The 16,858-nt window shown below is 40.3% G+C and overlaps 1 protein-coding gene across 2 annotated transcripts; it reads right to left on the bottom strand.

Moving 5' to 3' along the window:
* Positions 1-199: 199 nt before the first annotated feature.
* prpf3 (PRP3 pre-mRNA processing factor 3 homolog (yeast)) lies at positions 200-10,659 on the bottom strand. Of its 2 annotated transcripts, none has more exons than XM_058398260.1 (17): positions 10,472-10,659; positions 9,545-9,700; positions 9,173-9,303; positions 8,878-9,033; positions 8,246-8,314; positions 7,812-7,984; positions 7,507-7,625; positions 6,760-6,947; positions 6,426-6,592; positions 6,219-6,301; positions 4,893-5,036; positions 4,564-4,663; positions 4,142-4,255; positions 3,803-3,921; positions 3,521-3,598; positions 3,086-3,147; positions 200-2,232 (listed from the first exon to the last, which is right to left on the bottom strand). In XM_058398260.1, exons 2-17 carry the CDS (start codon positions 9,687-9,689, stop codon positions 2,083-2,085), a joined length of 1,998 nt encoding a protein of 665 aa, XP_058254243.1. In that variant the 5' UTR covers positions 9,690-9,700; positions 10,472-10,659; the 3' UTR covers positions 200-2,082. The 2 variants fall into 2 exon arrangements, with proteins under 2 accessions (XP_058254243.1, XP_058254237.1); XM_058398254.1 differs by having other exon boundaries at positions 201-2,232; positions 7,812-8,083.
* Between the last annotated feature and the right edge of the window lie 6,199 nt (positions 10,660-16,858).

Here is a 16,858-nt window from a genome sequence, read left to right as displayed (position 1 = left end):
CGAGCAGTTACTGATGCACTCACAAGTGTCTTCTTCCAATCCTTTTAAAACAGATATCCTTAGCAAGGTGACGAAGCTCATTATTATCCTCTAAACTGGAGGTAATAAAGACACTCCATATTATATGATAAAGAAATATGTCACTGCATCCATGAACAATTCAGTAACTACTCAGATGTTTTTCTGTTAGATTTTTATTACAAATAGAATACACATGTCCCGTTGCTGTGCAAGCAGTATTACAGACAGACACTGTTTATGGAGTGGGCGTGGCTTAGCTGAGTTCCTTGCCTTGTTGTCATGACGTCACTCACGTTTTGGTGTTTTTACTTCACCTTTGTTTTGAGTAACTGAGAGGAGATTGTGATTTCTTGCTCACTTCTGGGCTGTGTATTTCCCACAAAGGTCTCTGGTTCCAGTATGATCAGCTATCCTATAAACATCGAGCTCTGATTAGAGAACTATTTCTCTAAAGATGGTGCTGGAGCCATGTACATAGCAGCAGATATTAGAAGACTTTAATCAACATACAGCCTTCAGAAGGTGATGAATGTCTTAGCACATCTTGTGATGAAAATATGATGGAATTAGTCATTTCAAGCCCATCAGAAGGAACACTGGCAAGAGGAAATCTTGTGAAAAGTTCATTGATTCTTATATCATAGACATCTCGGCGCTAAACGTACCAACAATAGACGTACAACGAAGTACTAATGTAGTTAATGTGTGATGTCAAAGTACAACAGGAAGTGTCCAAATACTTCACTGAAAAGTAACACAAACAAACCGGACCAATACAAATTCATAAACTAAGACAAATGAGGTTAGGTGTTCAGTTCAAAAGAAATGATGCTGTACAAGACAGGATGGGCCACAAGCTCACACACTACAACGGCTTTGAGAAGACATTTCCTTTACTCTTACTTTAGTGCTTTCTAGCAGCTCATTAGACAGAGTTATAAGTTTATTAGCGTGCTGTATGCTGATGGCTTGTCGGTGCACAAAAGACTACAATGTGATGTGCTTTGTGTCCACAATCACCCAGGTCTACAGCAGATACCTTCCGTCTCCATTTTCAAACCATTTTTCTTTCCCCACATTCACCTTTTCTGTAACTTGGCTCCAGACTCTGGCCTGTTCAGGTGCTGTTACCTTTTTTTTTTTTTTTTGGGGTAGAGGAAGTTTACTGTGAGGGTCACCTAATGCAGGTCAGCTGTGGTGTGTTTTATATGGTACCAGGTTTTTTAGTTCAGTTTGGCAGACATTTACACACAAGTTTATTCCAAGTTTGACAAAAAATCTAGCCCAGTGGTTGTTCGATAGACTGCTTATATATATATATATATATAGAGTTTTTATCTGCATCTTTGTTACTGGTGTAAAGAATAATGATTCAGGTAACATGTAAGAACATGCTTGCTCCATTTGCATGTTGGACAGGAAACATCAATATTTAGATTAATATTCAATTACTGATTTCACTCAGTTTTGCTTTCCTTCAATCTTCATAAACAGACTTTATGTCTGAGAGTAATGGAAGATTCACCAGTGATGATCCTCTTATAAAAATCTAAATCAACCTTCTACTAGTTTTGAATGGATTCTTGGATAAATCTAGAAAGCACAGCTGGTTTCCCTCCAAAGTTTTAATCAGTGTGTGTGCAGTTTGTAATAGCTTGGATACATCTCTAAAGAGACCAGCATCTGCATAGTCTCACATCCGCTTAATAAAAAAAGGAAGGGAAATAAAACCAAGTTACACTTTGGCTATAAAGGATCCTCATGTCCGCGGAACGATGAAATCAAAGCAGCCGTCTTCAACGTTCCATATAAGTCCCAGGAGAAAGTGTCCTTGCACTAGATTCTCTATGCAGACATCCTGCTATGATCACAAGAACCCAATATCCAAGAGTAGCAGCAGTGCAGATTATCAAACATATGCACACACACACTCACACACACACTCGACTGTCAGTGTGAAGCTCGTTAGATTAAATCCAGTACATTTCTCTCCTTCAATAACGAACCAAACATGGCTGCCTGCGTCATTTGAATAGCGGTTACATTCGTGAGTCCCGTCTCTCAGTCGTCAGCCGTCTCCAGCACGCTCTCACTCAGGGCCAGGTCCCAATAGTGCTCTGAGCCGTGCTTCTTGAAGTGTTCGCGTGCCATGTTCTCCGTGGGACACTGCTTGAACTTAATGTCACCGAAGCTGCGCTCCATCGCTGTGCCCTGTGATGGTGAGAGGAGATAACTGTCAGGGTCTAATTTTTCTTAGTTTCCAATGATACAAAGCAAGATGCAGGTTAATTTAAGTGATTCAAGTGCATACTCGCTCAACAAACATGCATTAAGACTCCTACTTCTAAGGACAAAGCCAACATAGCTAACAAATTATAATAATAAAATGATGTTATGTTAAACATACAGGAAGTTGCAGCAACAAACTGACCTGAGATCATTCATTTTAAATGAAAAATTAAAACCGAGCGTTAGCTGGGCGTGACCAGCGATATGACAAAGCTGACACAAGTTAAATTTTATTTAAGTATATGGAGTGACTTGAGTACTAATGAATATATATATATATATTTCCCTCCCTTCTTAATTAATGAGAGTGAAGTTGACAGCATGCTCATGACCCACACACAGCGTGAATGTTTCATTTTAGCTGCAAGAAAAGTGATCTGGAATGCTAGCTATGCCACCCACTGATAAACATTATTACTATAGTAACCAGTAGTAGGATCATCTACTTGTGACTTCACAGTACAGCGATTTGCAGCTTTCGCTAAAGATGTGTAAATGTGGCATGATGGCCACCTTGTTTTTCATCCAAGATACCTCAGCTGTAATAAAGAAAAATAAACTGAACTAGAGAGCTAGCTAACATCTAGCTGAGCTTTCCACAACTTAATACATTTTTAATCACTGTATTATAAGAATACATTAAAATACTTCCTCCGCACTTTTACAGTACAACATGCATGCTTTTCTTTGTTATTAATCCATTTGCCTATATTCTGATGTCCCTTTGCATGAAGTAGCTGTATGATGGACTATGATCCTTGCCATGGTTGCTTACCTCCCAAACAAGCGTGCACTTGTTCGGCTTCTTCGATCCCTCATCGTCCGAGCCATCAGGGTCTGAGGGGAACACAATATTAGACATTAGCTCCTGCAGCTGGTTTACTTAAAACAGAACCAAGACTGAATATGTTTTTTTTTTGGAACAGTGATGAGAAAATGTGTCGTTATGACACGAGATTTTATTTAAACTCTAATTAGCCAATGGCTGAAATTCACCTAATTAAGTATTTTTCTTAAAAACGTCACAGGATGAGCCAAAAAAAAGAGGGAAACAACTCTGATGACACGGATATCCACACAAAATCGTAAGCATCAAATAAATAAATAAAATATTCAATTAATGTAGGCATGTGTTCATAAAATGTTATGTGGACCTGGCAGAAAGTAAATAAAATTCTTTACATGGCTCTCAGAACAAGACTTCTCTTACCCTCTCTCTTTGAGCTAGGCTCCGCCCATTTGATCCTGTTCAGCATCAGCCTCTTAAACTTCTTCTGTGCTTTGGGTCCTGTAAGTGAGGCACATGATATTAGTGCGTGAAGTGGAAAATAATCAGCATCTGCACCAAGGTTTCAGTGACTCAATCCCTCCTGGACGCTGAATATTTTCCTAGAACTCCCACATGGGGAATTATTTATTGCATATATCAGTGCTTGCAAGTGTATCAAGCTGGTGTCAGTGAACATATAAGTGACTGTGGAGTCTCTCTCACCTCCTTCCACCACCACTATGTTGACGTCTTTGTGCAGCACCACAGTGCCAGTCAGATACAGCTGATTTGCATTGGCTTCCACTTTGAACTTCTTAGATGGGCTATGAAGGTTTCGGATCCTGAGGAAAAACAATACCATGTTACACTGTTTCTAGCCTCATTCACCAGCCAAAGGCTAAAATCTTGACTGTGATAAGATACAGCCGAAGTTTTAGATGTTTAGATAAACAATTGACAGTCCAGAATCACATCAACACACATGTTGCTGCAATCATCTAACCACAACACTGCAGCGAAGCTAACTCCTAATACTAACACTAATGTTTATGAAGAAGTTACCTGTAGACAGCGATGTGAACACCATGACTCAGATCTTCCTTGAGCTTCTTCACCTTCTTCTCTTTCCTTTGCTCTGCTGTCAGTTTGCGGGCTGCATTTGCCTCCTCATGGGCTCTGGATGCACACAACACACACAGGATTCATTATATTCCAACCATAGAGCTATTTTTAATTTTATTCTAACAAATATTTCTGATACTGTGACTCAAAAGTGCTTCTTTTATGCTTTAGGTTAGCGTTTGCCCAGTTAATGTTGCCATGTATTAGCGCTGCATTGTTAGGTGACTCTTAAATCCTCTGTTAGGTCTACAAAACAACTGTCCTTAAACACAACCCTTACAGGAAAATCATTACATAAGATGTAATGCTGAATATGCATTTGTGCTGTACAAATTAGGCGTGGGTGCATGCAGGTGACTCACTTTTGTCTCTTGGCCATCTGCGCTCGGACGTGGGCCTCCACTTTCGTAGGATCCTGCACCGCTTCCGTACCCAGTACGCGCATCAGATTAGAAATCCGCACTGCCAACACACACACAGTGATTAATCAACTAATCAAGATTATATAAGCTATACATTATGAAATGCGGCTCATTCAACATCAAATGTCCCTTGACTGGTCTCTGTAATCAACGGTAAGAAAACAACTCTTCTGTGTGCATTGCCTTGAGGATCAGAATTCGTCTGTCTACATCTTCAATAAGCTGAAAAGTAACAGCAGCATGCAGGTCATCAGGTATCCCTGCTTTACCTTTGGGTTCTGGTGGAGGCATGAGGCCGAGCCTGACCTTCTCCTGCACCTCCTTCTGACCCTCGCGCCGTGTCTGCCGCCTCAGCTTCTTCTGCTCCCTCTTCGTCAGATACACACCCAGAGTCACCGGCTTGTCTGTATCCACTGAGAAGAAGAGAAAAATATTAGCTGGTAAAATATGGACAAGTATCTGTAGGGTTTATTTTATTGCATATTCTTGGAATGCAGTAATACCATTTTTTAAACTTGAGTATGAGTACAGGTTGTGGTTCTCTACAATAAAACAAATAATCTGAGTAACCTACTGCACATTAGGACTAATCACAAACTTTATATCTACTCATAGCCATTAAAACCACACATGGGCGTGTCCCTTTACTACATGGTTAAAAGGTTTGTTCTTTATTTGGTATTAAATGAAGTACACTAGCTAGCTAACTTTAGTGACCTTGGATAACAGAGGGTTGCAAGGGAGAAGAGCAGGTTTTGTTCTACACTATATTGGCAAAAATTTTGGGACACCCCTCCAAATCATTGAATTCAGGTGTTGGGCTTGGCCCCTTAATTCCAGTGAAAAGAACTCTTAATACTTCAGCAGGGGATGACCACTTCCTGTTCCAACATGACTGCACACCAGTGGACAAAGCAAGGTCCATAAAGACATGGATGAGTGAGTTTGGTGAGGAGGAGCTTGACTGGCCTGCACAGAGTCCTGACTTTAACCTGATAGAACACCTTTGGGATGAATTAAGAGTGGAGACTGCGAGACAGACCTTCTTGTCCAACATCAGTGCCTGACCTCACAAATGTGCTTCTAGAAGAATGGTCAAAAATTCCCATAAACACACTCCTAAACCTTGTGCAGAAGAGTTGAAGCTGTTATAGCTGTAAAGGGCGGGACGACTCCATATTACATTCATGTGCATGTAAAGGCAGACGTCCCAAAACTTTTGGCAATATAGTGTAGTTTGGAACAAGGCTCTGCTGCTTTTCTTACTCTCTTTACATATTTTCTTGACATTTGCAGTAAATTTCAAATTAATTTCAAATTATAATTTGATCTTTACAGAACGTTCCTTCTTGTGAATTTTGGAGCCACAGAATCACACTTACTGTTTCCAAGCATTTTTCTTACACTTTGAAAAATACATTTGATTGAGACTATTTTTTGTGGGGAAAGAAACAAACACAACCCCCCCCCCACCAAAGACCCTCTTATGGCAGTTCGAAAGGCTCACTGCAGCATAAAGAGACATGCATTGGCGAAGACAAACCATGCTGTTTAAGCAACAAGATCAAGAAAACTGTAGCCTAGGCTCATAATACCTGGAGGGGCCATTTGGGCAGGATGTTCCACTAGATTGGTGATTCCATGGAAGTCCAAGTTATCAAATACAGCCTGAGCCGAGCTGAGAGAGACAAAAGGAGAAAAAAATCTCAGTTAGTTTGGCTGATACTTGAAGAAATTTTCTGATCCAAACACAAATTCACTGCACTCATTCTGCACTGCACTTAAGCTGCTTTTATCCTTACAATTCTACGTTGTTGGGCAAGATGAAGGAGTCCCACCACTCGATGGAAGGCACGTCACCTTCACCGAGCTCCTTCTTAGGGGCGATTAGAGCCAGCTTGGTCGATGCCTGGATGCCTGTCTTTTTGGCTGCCTGCGCAATCTCCATCTGCAACCTCTCCAGCTGAGCCTGAGGGAGAAACAATGACATGCTTCCATCAGCCACTGAAATGGGAGGAGCAACAACTAAAATTCAAGCTAAAGTTTAGCCCAAAAAAGTCTCATACAGTAAAAGTTGCACATAAATAACATGGGCATATACACTTCATTTTAAAGAGAACAAAAGTTGGTGTTCACCTTGGTGCGTATCCGCTGGCCTATTTTCTCGAAGCGACCCTTGTCGTGGAACCTGAACCCCTTCTTCTGTCTCTGAGGCTGCGTGATGGACAACCTGGTGTCGAAGTATGACGCGGACTCAAGGTCATCACTGGGCTTTTCCTTCAGCTGCTGCTTAAACTGCTCTCGCTTCACTGCTCTGATATTGGCTAGAGAGAGAGAGAGGAGGGAAATAAAAGCAGGTTATTATTACATATTAAACATGGGGGAAAAAAAAATAAAACTGCTGTTGTAAATAGCAATTATTGTTGTCTAAAACATTATTCTGAAAATATAAAAGATGAAAGGTACTTCTTGAACAGCACAAGAACCTTCCTACAAAAGAACTAGGGTTTTAGATTCAGGAGCCTTAACGTGAAAGTTAGCACCAGATATAATAATACTCTAGCCCAGTCTCTGCCGTTTATTAATCATACATCACTGACGTTGAAAAAAGCACCGTATATAAATATCTAATAATAATGCCATCCACTAATTCTCTCACTAGCTCAGAGGGAGTAAGTAAATCTGTGCAAACTAAAAACTAGAATGAGACATGCCATACTAAGCACTTTTAATGTTAATGCAGATGAATGGGACTACAGAACAAATACTCATCCTGGAGCTCTCCTTAAAATCTTTGTAATGTTCTCGAGAAGCTCTGCAGCTTCAGCAGAAACAAGGTAGTTGGCTTGCCAAAAAAATTCTTGTCACCAGTTTCAGTGTTACCTTTCAGAGTGGGCATGCGGTGTGTGAGCTCCACCTCTTTGCCACTGGCATCGACGGTTCTCCCGAGCTCGTCCAGAATGAGCGGCGTCGGCTTTGTGATCTCACGGGCCTCCACCTTGCTATAAAATCACAACAGCAACAGAAAGATTGGGACCCTAGTGATAGATCATGTGATAATGTATATACTATATTCTACATTCAATAAAGTGCAATTAGGAATAAACATTAAGTTAACCTTGCATATTCTAAACCTGTGTCTTCTTTATCTAGATAAAATGTGCTTGTGTGTGCTCTGCTACACTTACGGTGGTGCAATGCCCATGGCATGCAGGTTAGCAAGTGCCACAAGGTTGTGTGGTCCTGCATTGTTCATTGCTCCCAGGATGCCCGGCTTCATGGCCAGCGTGGACTGGATCTTGGCCTGGAGCTCAGCAGCTTTGCGTGCCTTCTCAATGGCGTCGTTCATAAAGCTGGCTGCCTGTGAGGGGGCAATGGACTGAGCTGGGCCTGGAGCAGAAGGCAGGAGGGGGCGCATACCAGGCGCTGATGGCTGGGGGGTAGCCAGGGGCAGTCTGGGCTGGAGATTAAAACTACAGTTTCTTTTGACTCCATACAGTAGATAAGTGAAGCGGTTCATAAAGCCAATAAACATGACTGTGTCGATGAGCTTTACAGATAAAAACTGACAAGAATTTAGATCAAATTATTTAAATAAACCTCAGTTGCTTGAAGTCATTACCTGGGTGATACTAAGCTGCTTCTTCCTCTCTTCAATCTGTCGTGTGGCTGCTTCCATCATCTGCTTTATCTGCAGGAGAAAAAGACAGGTTTTCTTTCCATTTGCTGTACAATTTGAGGCTGGGAAAATGTTAAGCATCAGTAAGCATCAATATATCAAAATGTGTTCTTATGTTCATCAATAGCATTTAGACCAGACACTGAGTGGCTATTTAGAATGAAAATATATAAATAAGCTATAAATACAAAATCCTTGTGCTGTATTTTGCAGTGTGTCCATCTATTTAAGCAGGACATGACCAGTATTTCAAAAGGCTCTGGATTCAATTGTTAAGCAGTGAAAATCTCACTATGAACCTTATGAGAGCAAAATGAACATTTATAATAAATTTCAGTGCTGAGCGATAACTCGAGCTACGAGTGTAGCTGTTTTTATGATGGCACATCTACAGCCTGGGTTATACAATATACTGTGACTACACATGAATTTGGATGCATCTGCCCATGTAGCTTTGTCCCCCCTGACACAGTGCTTGTGCCTTATCTGGAACTAAACCCTTTTTCACCACAAACATGATTATTCTCAACCTACAGTTTGGATCCCACTTCAAAAAATAAGGCTTTTATACACACTTGTATCTTGGTGAGCATGCCAGGACTTTCTGTAGGAGGTCCAGGAAGAACTTCTGGCTCTTCAACCTCCTCGAATCGGGGTACTCGCTTTCTCTTTGCTGCCGATTCGCCAGCCTCGAGATCCTTCTGCACCTCCACCTCATCACCGAACACATCCTGTGGAAAGACTAGTTGGCTTCACTGGTTCAGACGTGATATTTCACAAGCTATTTTAAAGCATCCTTTGACATTACACAAGGTAGCAAAAAAACAAAAAAAAACAAGACTATGTCTATACAGTGAGGGTCAAACTGACCTTCAGCTCTCTCTTGCGGTTTTTCTCGACTGTGCCTTTGTTGCCCCGAGAGTTTCTGCTCTCTTCCAGTGCTTCGAAGAGCCTCTCTACGAAGCTGCCCGCCGAGTCATCCAGGAACGGTCTCAGCTGGTCTGAGACGCACAGAAAGCCAAGTCACAATTAGAAATCTGACATTCTAATCAAGCTCCACTTAAATCCTGAAAATGTCAAGGGTGTATTAAGGATGGTGTCCAAGCTGTTTATTTTTAATTCATAGTTGCCTGGAAGACAAGTGTGCTTCAACGTGTGCTGCATATCAAAGAGGGACATATGGAGTTGACATTAATGACCTCCAGTGCCTGAGCAATCAGGCTGTGACGTGTGCGTTTATACCCGTTGTTTTCCTTTTGTCCAGCCCTTTCCCGACACAGTGCAGAGCCGCAGTGACCACGGTGGGTTCGGAGAAACCCAGCACCTTCTTCACAGTGCGCTCCACCCAGGGCCGCAGCTCCTCCACCTCCCGCTTAGGCAAAGACATGCTGGGGAGATCTGAAACGGACGAGAAACAAAAATTATTAGCCGATTCTTTCAAACGATTTGGCATTGTTCGATTGAAGAATACGTTATGGCTTATAATTTAGACAATTTATAGTGGTAATGATCCCACCCATGTTGCTGCATAGCCTGTTATTAAATCCCTAGCATGATATTATACTTCAACAGTATGTTCCACGGTGATGTTTATTCTCATGATATTACCAGATACAGCTAGTACAATTTATTACAACAAAATATCCTCCCAGGAATGATGGAACTGCTCATTTCTTGTCCTCTCTCAGGGAAAATTTATCAATATCACACAAACCCTAAACATCAGGTATGAACTCCAGGCAAAAAGAAAATGTGCCATATTGTACTGTTCATCATAATCACCTGGTCTTTTCACACAAGCGATTAATACAAGCTTTCTTTTTACGACTTCGGGCCTACAGTTGTAGTGTTTGGTGCTTTTTGGCTTTCAAAAATAGATAGACATCATATCTCTATCTCTATACATCATGTTTATCCTGATTATCATTATCATTATCTCTCTCTCTCTCTCTCTCTCTCTCTGAGACACAACACATATTTCTGTGTGTATATATACATGGCACTGAAGAATATGTGATGTAAATAAACTAAAACGATTGCTGCATTAAAGTTACTGAGTCCGAACCTTTTTGCTCAAGTAGCCTGAAGTGTGCTGATGCTAACCCATGTAGCCTAGCCACCTAGCCTAGCTAGCATCGCCGTTAGATTTAAACGCTTGCACCAACTTACCAGCTGAATTTCTGCCACAGTCTGAACTCCAAACTTAACCTTCTTTCTCAAATATAAGCTTCGTCAATTAAAAAAAAAAAAGCAACTCTGATTATGGAAAAATAAACATATAGAGATTTTTGTGTAAGAATCAATTTGGCGAACTTTCTGGCTCGCGCGGCGTCCAGAAAACGTTCAGGCGGTGCAGTAAGAAACCGGAAGTATAAAGAACAAACCTGCTTCCGGGACAAGAAAAAGCATAAGAAAGTGGCGTTAGTGCTGCCGCCTTCTGTCATGATGGCAAAAAGACCAACAGATTGGGGACACCTGACTATTACACCTAGATGTGCTTGTTGATGATCCAATTCCAGGTTCAGGTCATCATTTGCTGTTATAATAACCTTCGCCCTTTAACTTAATACCTGACCATGGCTGTGGAGATTTGTGGTCATTCAGCCAAAAGAGCATCAGTAGGGTCAGGTACTGATGTTTAAGCGAGGAGGCCTGGCACACGGTCACTCTTCCAGTACTGTGTCCACTGGGTTTGAGGTAAGGACACGTTTAAGTGAGCAAGCCATGCCTTACTTTTTGCACAGGGACTTTGCTGGAACGTGTTTGGAAATGCAAGGACATGCTATACATGCCAACTACATACACATGGGCCCAAAAGAAATGGATACACACTTCAACATGACATATATGTGCATAAAAATGGTATTACTAAATTTATATAAGCATCAAAGGGTGGCTGTAACTCATGTTTGTATTATGCACATACATTAGGCACTCAAAGTGGTCACCATTAGCATACTTTTGATTTCGGAAATGGCGTTGACTAGAGTGACCACAGGGATTGGTCTGCATGATCCTTCAGTTTTCTTCTCTGTAGTGCAGCTGGTGTAGGTGACCACTATGAGCATAAAATAAATAAATAAATGTTGAGAAAATGAACCAACATTAAATGAAACGTGTCACTGTTCATTTGTCTGTTTTGATGTCCACTTGAACAGTTTTTAACAGGCAAATAAAAAAAATGACAATGAAAGAAACCGAAAGGTAGAAACACCCTCAAATATTTGCAATTAAGGCTTGCTTTGGTGAGGAGGTTCTACTGAAGTCTTACAGCTCAATGCAAAGATTAGATTATGTTCAGTGACTGGACTTTTACCCAACTTATGTGTACTGGTTGGGTCATTCACATGAAATAAGAATAAAGTTGTCTGGAAGTTGAGTCATGTCACCTGAACTTCTAGTTCAATTGAAACGTTTCACTACTCCTCTGGGCAGCTTTGTCAGTCCAGCTGTGATCTGCCTGGATGAGGAGTGAAACGTTTCCATCGGACTAGAAAGAAGTCCAGTTGACATGACTGAACCTCCAGATAATCACACCTGGATGACTGAGAATCTTTAGACAAAAATGAATTTGTTTAATTTGTTTATTTATTCAGCAGGTTACTGTACAAAAAAAAAGCCCAGCATGTTGGATTTATTATTTCTTTTTTTATTTAAACATTGAATCCCTTGAACATGCACCAAAGATGACTGGTCCTGTTATATGTGAAATAATAATATGCCTTCAAATATAATAAGTGTAGTAATGATAACTTAAATCTACTCTAAATCTGGGTCAGATTGAGAAAACTGTTTTTTTTTATACTTGCTTCAGACATGCCATGATTTATGACATGGTCTAAAATATAGTTCTAACTGGAGACAGTAGCTTGTGACCATGCATTGACGTTCATCTCTGTCTTTTCTAGCCATTACTCCTACTGTTTACTGCTGGTTAGTCCTCAGGGGTCCAGCAGAAGGATCCTGTTCTATCATTGCCACGGCCCAGGTTTGATTCCCAGGCAGGGAAATAACCCAACCACTCTCAGTGCCAGTCCCAAGCCCTGATAAAATGGGAGGTTTGCGTCAGGAAGGGCATCTGCCTTAAAACCTGTTTCAGATCAAAATATACCTGGAATATACCTGGCAAATACAGAATTGTTAATTATTCTGTGGATTTCTAAGCTGGTAATGGTTACTTCTGCCATGACTACAGAGATAGGTGGCTCGTCAACAATGATGTCTTTTCTTTGCTGAGAGAAAGTTACAATCATCAGTTCATCCAGGAACTGCAAGTCTGGATCATGTTTCTGCACAAAGAGAAATCAGAGAAAAGAAAAGGAGCAGGCCATTCCAATGATGCATCTCTAGATATGGAATTCAAGCATGCTTTTTCTGAGCATACTTGATGGTGATAAAAGTCACCACTGAAAATGTTTCCTTAAAAGAATCAAACAGGTTCTGTAAAATTATAAATAACTGTTTCACTCTAAGATGCAGCAAAAAAGCACGAAAAAAACGCTCAAAATGTGGAATATCACACATGGACTTAAAATAAATAAAAAAAAACTATTAATATTCTGGATTTGACCAAATTAAGAAAAGCAGTGGTTAAACTGATCAAGTTTCTCCTGCTGATGTAGCTTTGCTTGATCAAGCAGGAAATTCATGTCAAAGTTGACATTTAAAATGCCTCTTACAGACAGATTTAAAACCAAGAATAAAAGTTCCCATTGAAAAGGTTTCATTTAAAGATTTCTGCAAAGTAACAAACGGAGACCTTAATCTGGGGAAGTCCATGAAAGCATGAAAGATCTCCCTTTGTGAACAAAAAGGACATTCTTGGCTAATATTGTGATGTAAAACAGTGATAAAAGCATTAACAGCGATAGCACCATGTAAAATTCTCCATTGAAAATCGCCTATGTTCTTCGGTAATGGTGACTTAATACAGTGCAGTCCATTCTGGCCTACTGTCAGGATGTGTCCGTTTTTCCATTTAGAGTATTCTTGTTTAAAACTTTGACACAACATTTGTGCATTGCTTTATTGACTATATCCTTGGACCATACAATAACATTTTATCACAGCATAAAAAAGTTCCTTTACACTCCTCTAAATTGGGCATTAAAAAGAGATTGGGGAAGTGGTCAGTTCTGTTTGGGTGTGTCAATCCCTCTGTCTGTCCTCTACCTTGATGGTGGCTTTCCATTTCATCAGTAGCTGGGCCACTACTCAAGCTAAATTCATTTATACTGCCTTGGCAACTGACTTAAGGTGAGGTCCAGCTAATCGTACTAGTCACATGTGCTGTGAGGAGTAGCTGTGTGAGGGAAGGGAAAGTCCCTTGATATGATGGGTCCATTCACCATCCAAGGATCAGTGGTTCCTGCAGCAGCCAGTGGAAGGAGATTGCAGTTTTAGCTCTGTGTGCCTTGAAAAGTGACCAGACCTCAAACATGTTACGATAAAAAGAGGGCAGTCTCGTGAGGTTTATTTTCTGAGGGCTCATCCACAACAAGGACTTGTCGATGCCCAGCTCTTAAAGTTCTGCAAAATGACAGCAGTGGCAGCCTTCCAGTTTGAGTCTATACACCCCGGAAGAAATCTCTGTGCAAACTGAAGATGAAATGCTGCTAATCTACTCTCTACATGTTTAAGCCCCTAGATAAGTATAAACACTGTGGTACACAGTGCAAATTTCACATAAAACTTGGTGGGGGGTCCATGCAACCTAATCGGTGCCATAGAGAGGATGCTATGAGATTACTGATAATCAATATGCACCCTCTATGACAGTTTTGGAAGTAAAAAAAATTCCACTTGCTAAGCTGGTCTTTTAACTTTTCAATTATCCCGTCAAAATTTTCCCTTGTGGTCGAGTCATCTAAAAACACAGCAAGATATTTTAGCCCACCTCTGGTTAAGGCTGTGGTGGGGGCATAGACCAATAAATATGTTTATATATGTTTATTTATATAAATTAATTTATTATATATATATATATATAAATATATATATATATATATATATATATATATATATATATATATATATATATATATATATATATATAAATAAATTATGCACATATATGTCATGGGGGCATAGACAAATAAAAAAACATCAGATTTTCATACTGGGTCTGTATTTTCATCAATCTACCCCTTCAAATCTCTTCTACATTAAAAGAAATGGGAACAAAAGTTTTAGAAAATAAAACTGCAACTCCACCACTGAGTGAGGTGTTGTGGCTCAGGATGGCTAGTCCATCAAATTCTCTTGCCCAGTCCGCTGAATTAGAGACATAACTAATAAAAATAAAATGTTGACTAACTTGCTGAATTAATTTGAACAAGTCGGCTCTTTTCCTACTTTCCCTTGCCCCATTTAAGTTTAAGGTTTAAGTTTAAAGATACAATACAGCTACAGCAGAAGAAAAGATGATATGCCTGATCTTTGCCGTTGTCGGTGCCAAATTGTAGGTTCAGTTTAGTAACCTCCTGATCAGTGAATTGACCCTCACTCCTAAAAACCTTTTTGATGAACTGCTGTATATCTGGAAAATGTTCATCAATGCACACTTTTTTTCTCACATTTTTTGTGTTTTTTTTTAGAAATGATCTGATATCCTCCACACTGCATGTTTTACTGGAGTATCCATTGGTTGGTAAATTGCATGACCTACTGAACTCTGATAAATCCGTTTCACTTTCTGTGTCCGTCTGACTCGGTTCAATAGCGTCTGGTTTTTTTGCCTGTCTGATTGAATGATGCTATCCTCTAACCTTTCTTTTGAACATTTCCTCCCTATCTGTTAACATTCAATCTATTCCTGTCGGCTGCCTGGGACTCACCTTTAGCTGATTTTTCTTCCCCTGCTCCCGTTTCACTGGCCCCTTCAGTTACTGGTCCAAATGCTGCTGCTTCTTCCATTTCTACCGCCTCTGCTGTTGTCTCCGGCTCCTCCTGACCGGTCTCTGACCGTTCGTACAAGATGCCCAATTTCCCCGCACTCGAGGCACTTTATACTTTTTGTTCTGGCAAAGAATACATAATTGTAATCCTCATAGCAGAAATTGAACGTCAGGTCTAAATCTTCCTTATTGTCTTTCAACATCAAATAGACATAGCGCCTAAAAGACACTACATGTTGGAAACAGAGATTTGGTACTTATTTGAATCCTTTTAATCAACGATATAGCAATATACCATTTGCTAGTACTTCATTTTTAATGAAAGGTGGCAGATTAGACAAGATCACTTTCTTTAATGGGGGAGATAAAGGAATCACCACGCCACTCAAAACTAGACCGGTCACTAAATCAACAGTTTTTAAGAAAATAACAATCGTGCTGTTCATCCGCGATGCAGACAGTATATTCTCATAGCCAACCGTTTCTCCCACAGCCGGACTACACTGCAGTGGTAACATTTGAAACAATTTTGACGGCATGGCGCTGTGTAAGAAATTCCATGCCTCTGATGTAGACCTGGAGGCAGATGCCCTAGTATTAAACACCCTGAGCTGCTTTCCACAAAGACTAAACCCAAATTAAACTTATAACAAAATGGGGGGAAGAAGAGAGAAGTAAAGTAAAAAAAAAGATGAGTGCAAAGTAGAAAAAAAATAGAGAGAGTGAGACTTTTTTGACTTCTTACAATACTTTTATTTACACAGGTCACATTATATATAGTAAAATTGACCTTAGCAGAAGATAAGTCATTTAAAATATCAATTAAAATATTCACGTCTTCCTGTGAGGCTATCATAACTACCAGATCGTCTGTATATGCTAATAATCATATTGAAGCATTAGCGTGTGGAACCTTAACCTTAAATCCAGAGAGATGACTTCTCAGTTTATTTAAGAGGTTCAATCGATAGAGAGTACAACATGCCTGAGAGGGAACAGCCCTGTCTGATTCCTCTGTACACGCTAATAAACCACTGTTAACTTTCAGTACACTCTCAATTTCACTGTACAACACGTTCATCATGGCTTTAAAATCTGAGTTGAACCCAAAGGTTTCCAGCACCTTCCACAAATATTCATGCTCAACCCGGTCAAAAGCCTTTTCCTGATCTAGAAAAATGAGACCAGTCTTTAAGCCCAATAGCCTGGAGATGTCCAAAATGTCACAAATGAAACATATATATATATATATTATTGAATATAGACCTATCCAGCATGCTGGTGAATGAGCTGCTTCATTACCTTAGTCAGTCTCAAGGCTATTACTTTTGAGAGCAGCTTGCAGTTAGTGCACAGTAGTGACGTTGGATGCTAGTTCTTTAGGTATGTGAGGTCTCCCTTTTTCGGCAGCAGGGTCAGGATGGCCCTCCTGCAGCTCAGTGGAAGCTGATCAATGTTGATGCTCTCCTGTAGAACGTTCAGCACATCCTGCCCTATGACAGCCCAGAATACCTTGTAGAACTCAACAGGGAGACCGTCTATACCTAGATTCTTTATTAGCGTCTTCTAAATGCAGTGTTAAAATGGCAGTAGACACTCCTAGGTTTTACGTTTTCTTTTCTGAAGGTACACTGTAACATGCTGTGGTCAGAAATGCCTA

The sequence above is a fragment of the Hemibagrus wyckioides genome, linkage group LG01, assembly GCF_019097595.1.
Source record: "Hemibagrus wyckioides isolate EC202008001 linkage group LG01, SWU_Hwy_1.0, whole genome shotgun sequence".
Taxonomy (NCBI): domain Eukaryota; kingdom Metazoa; phylum Chordata; class Actinopteri; order Siluriformes; family Bagridae; genus Hemibagrus; species Hemibagrus wyckioides.
This window is presented reverse-complemented; position numbering and strand designations above follow the sequence as displayed.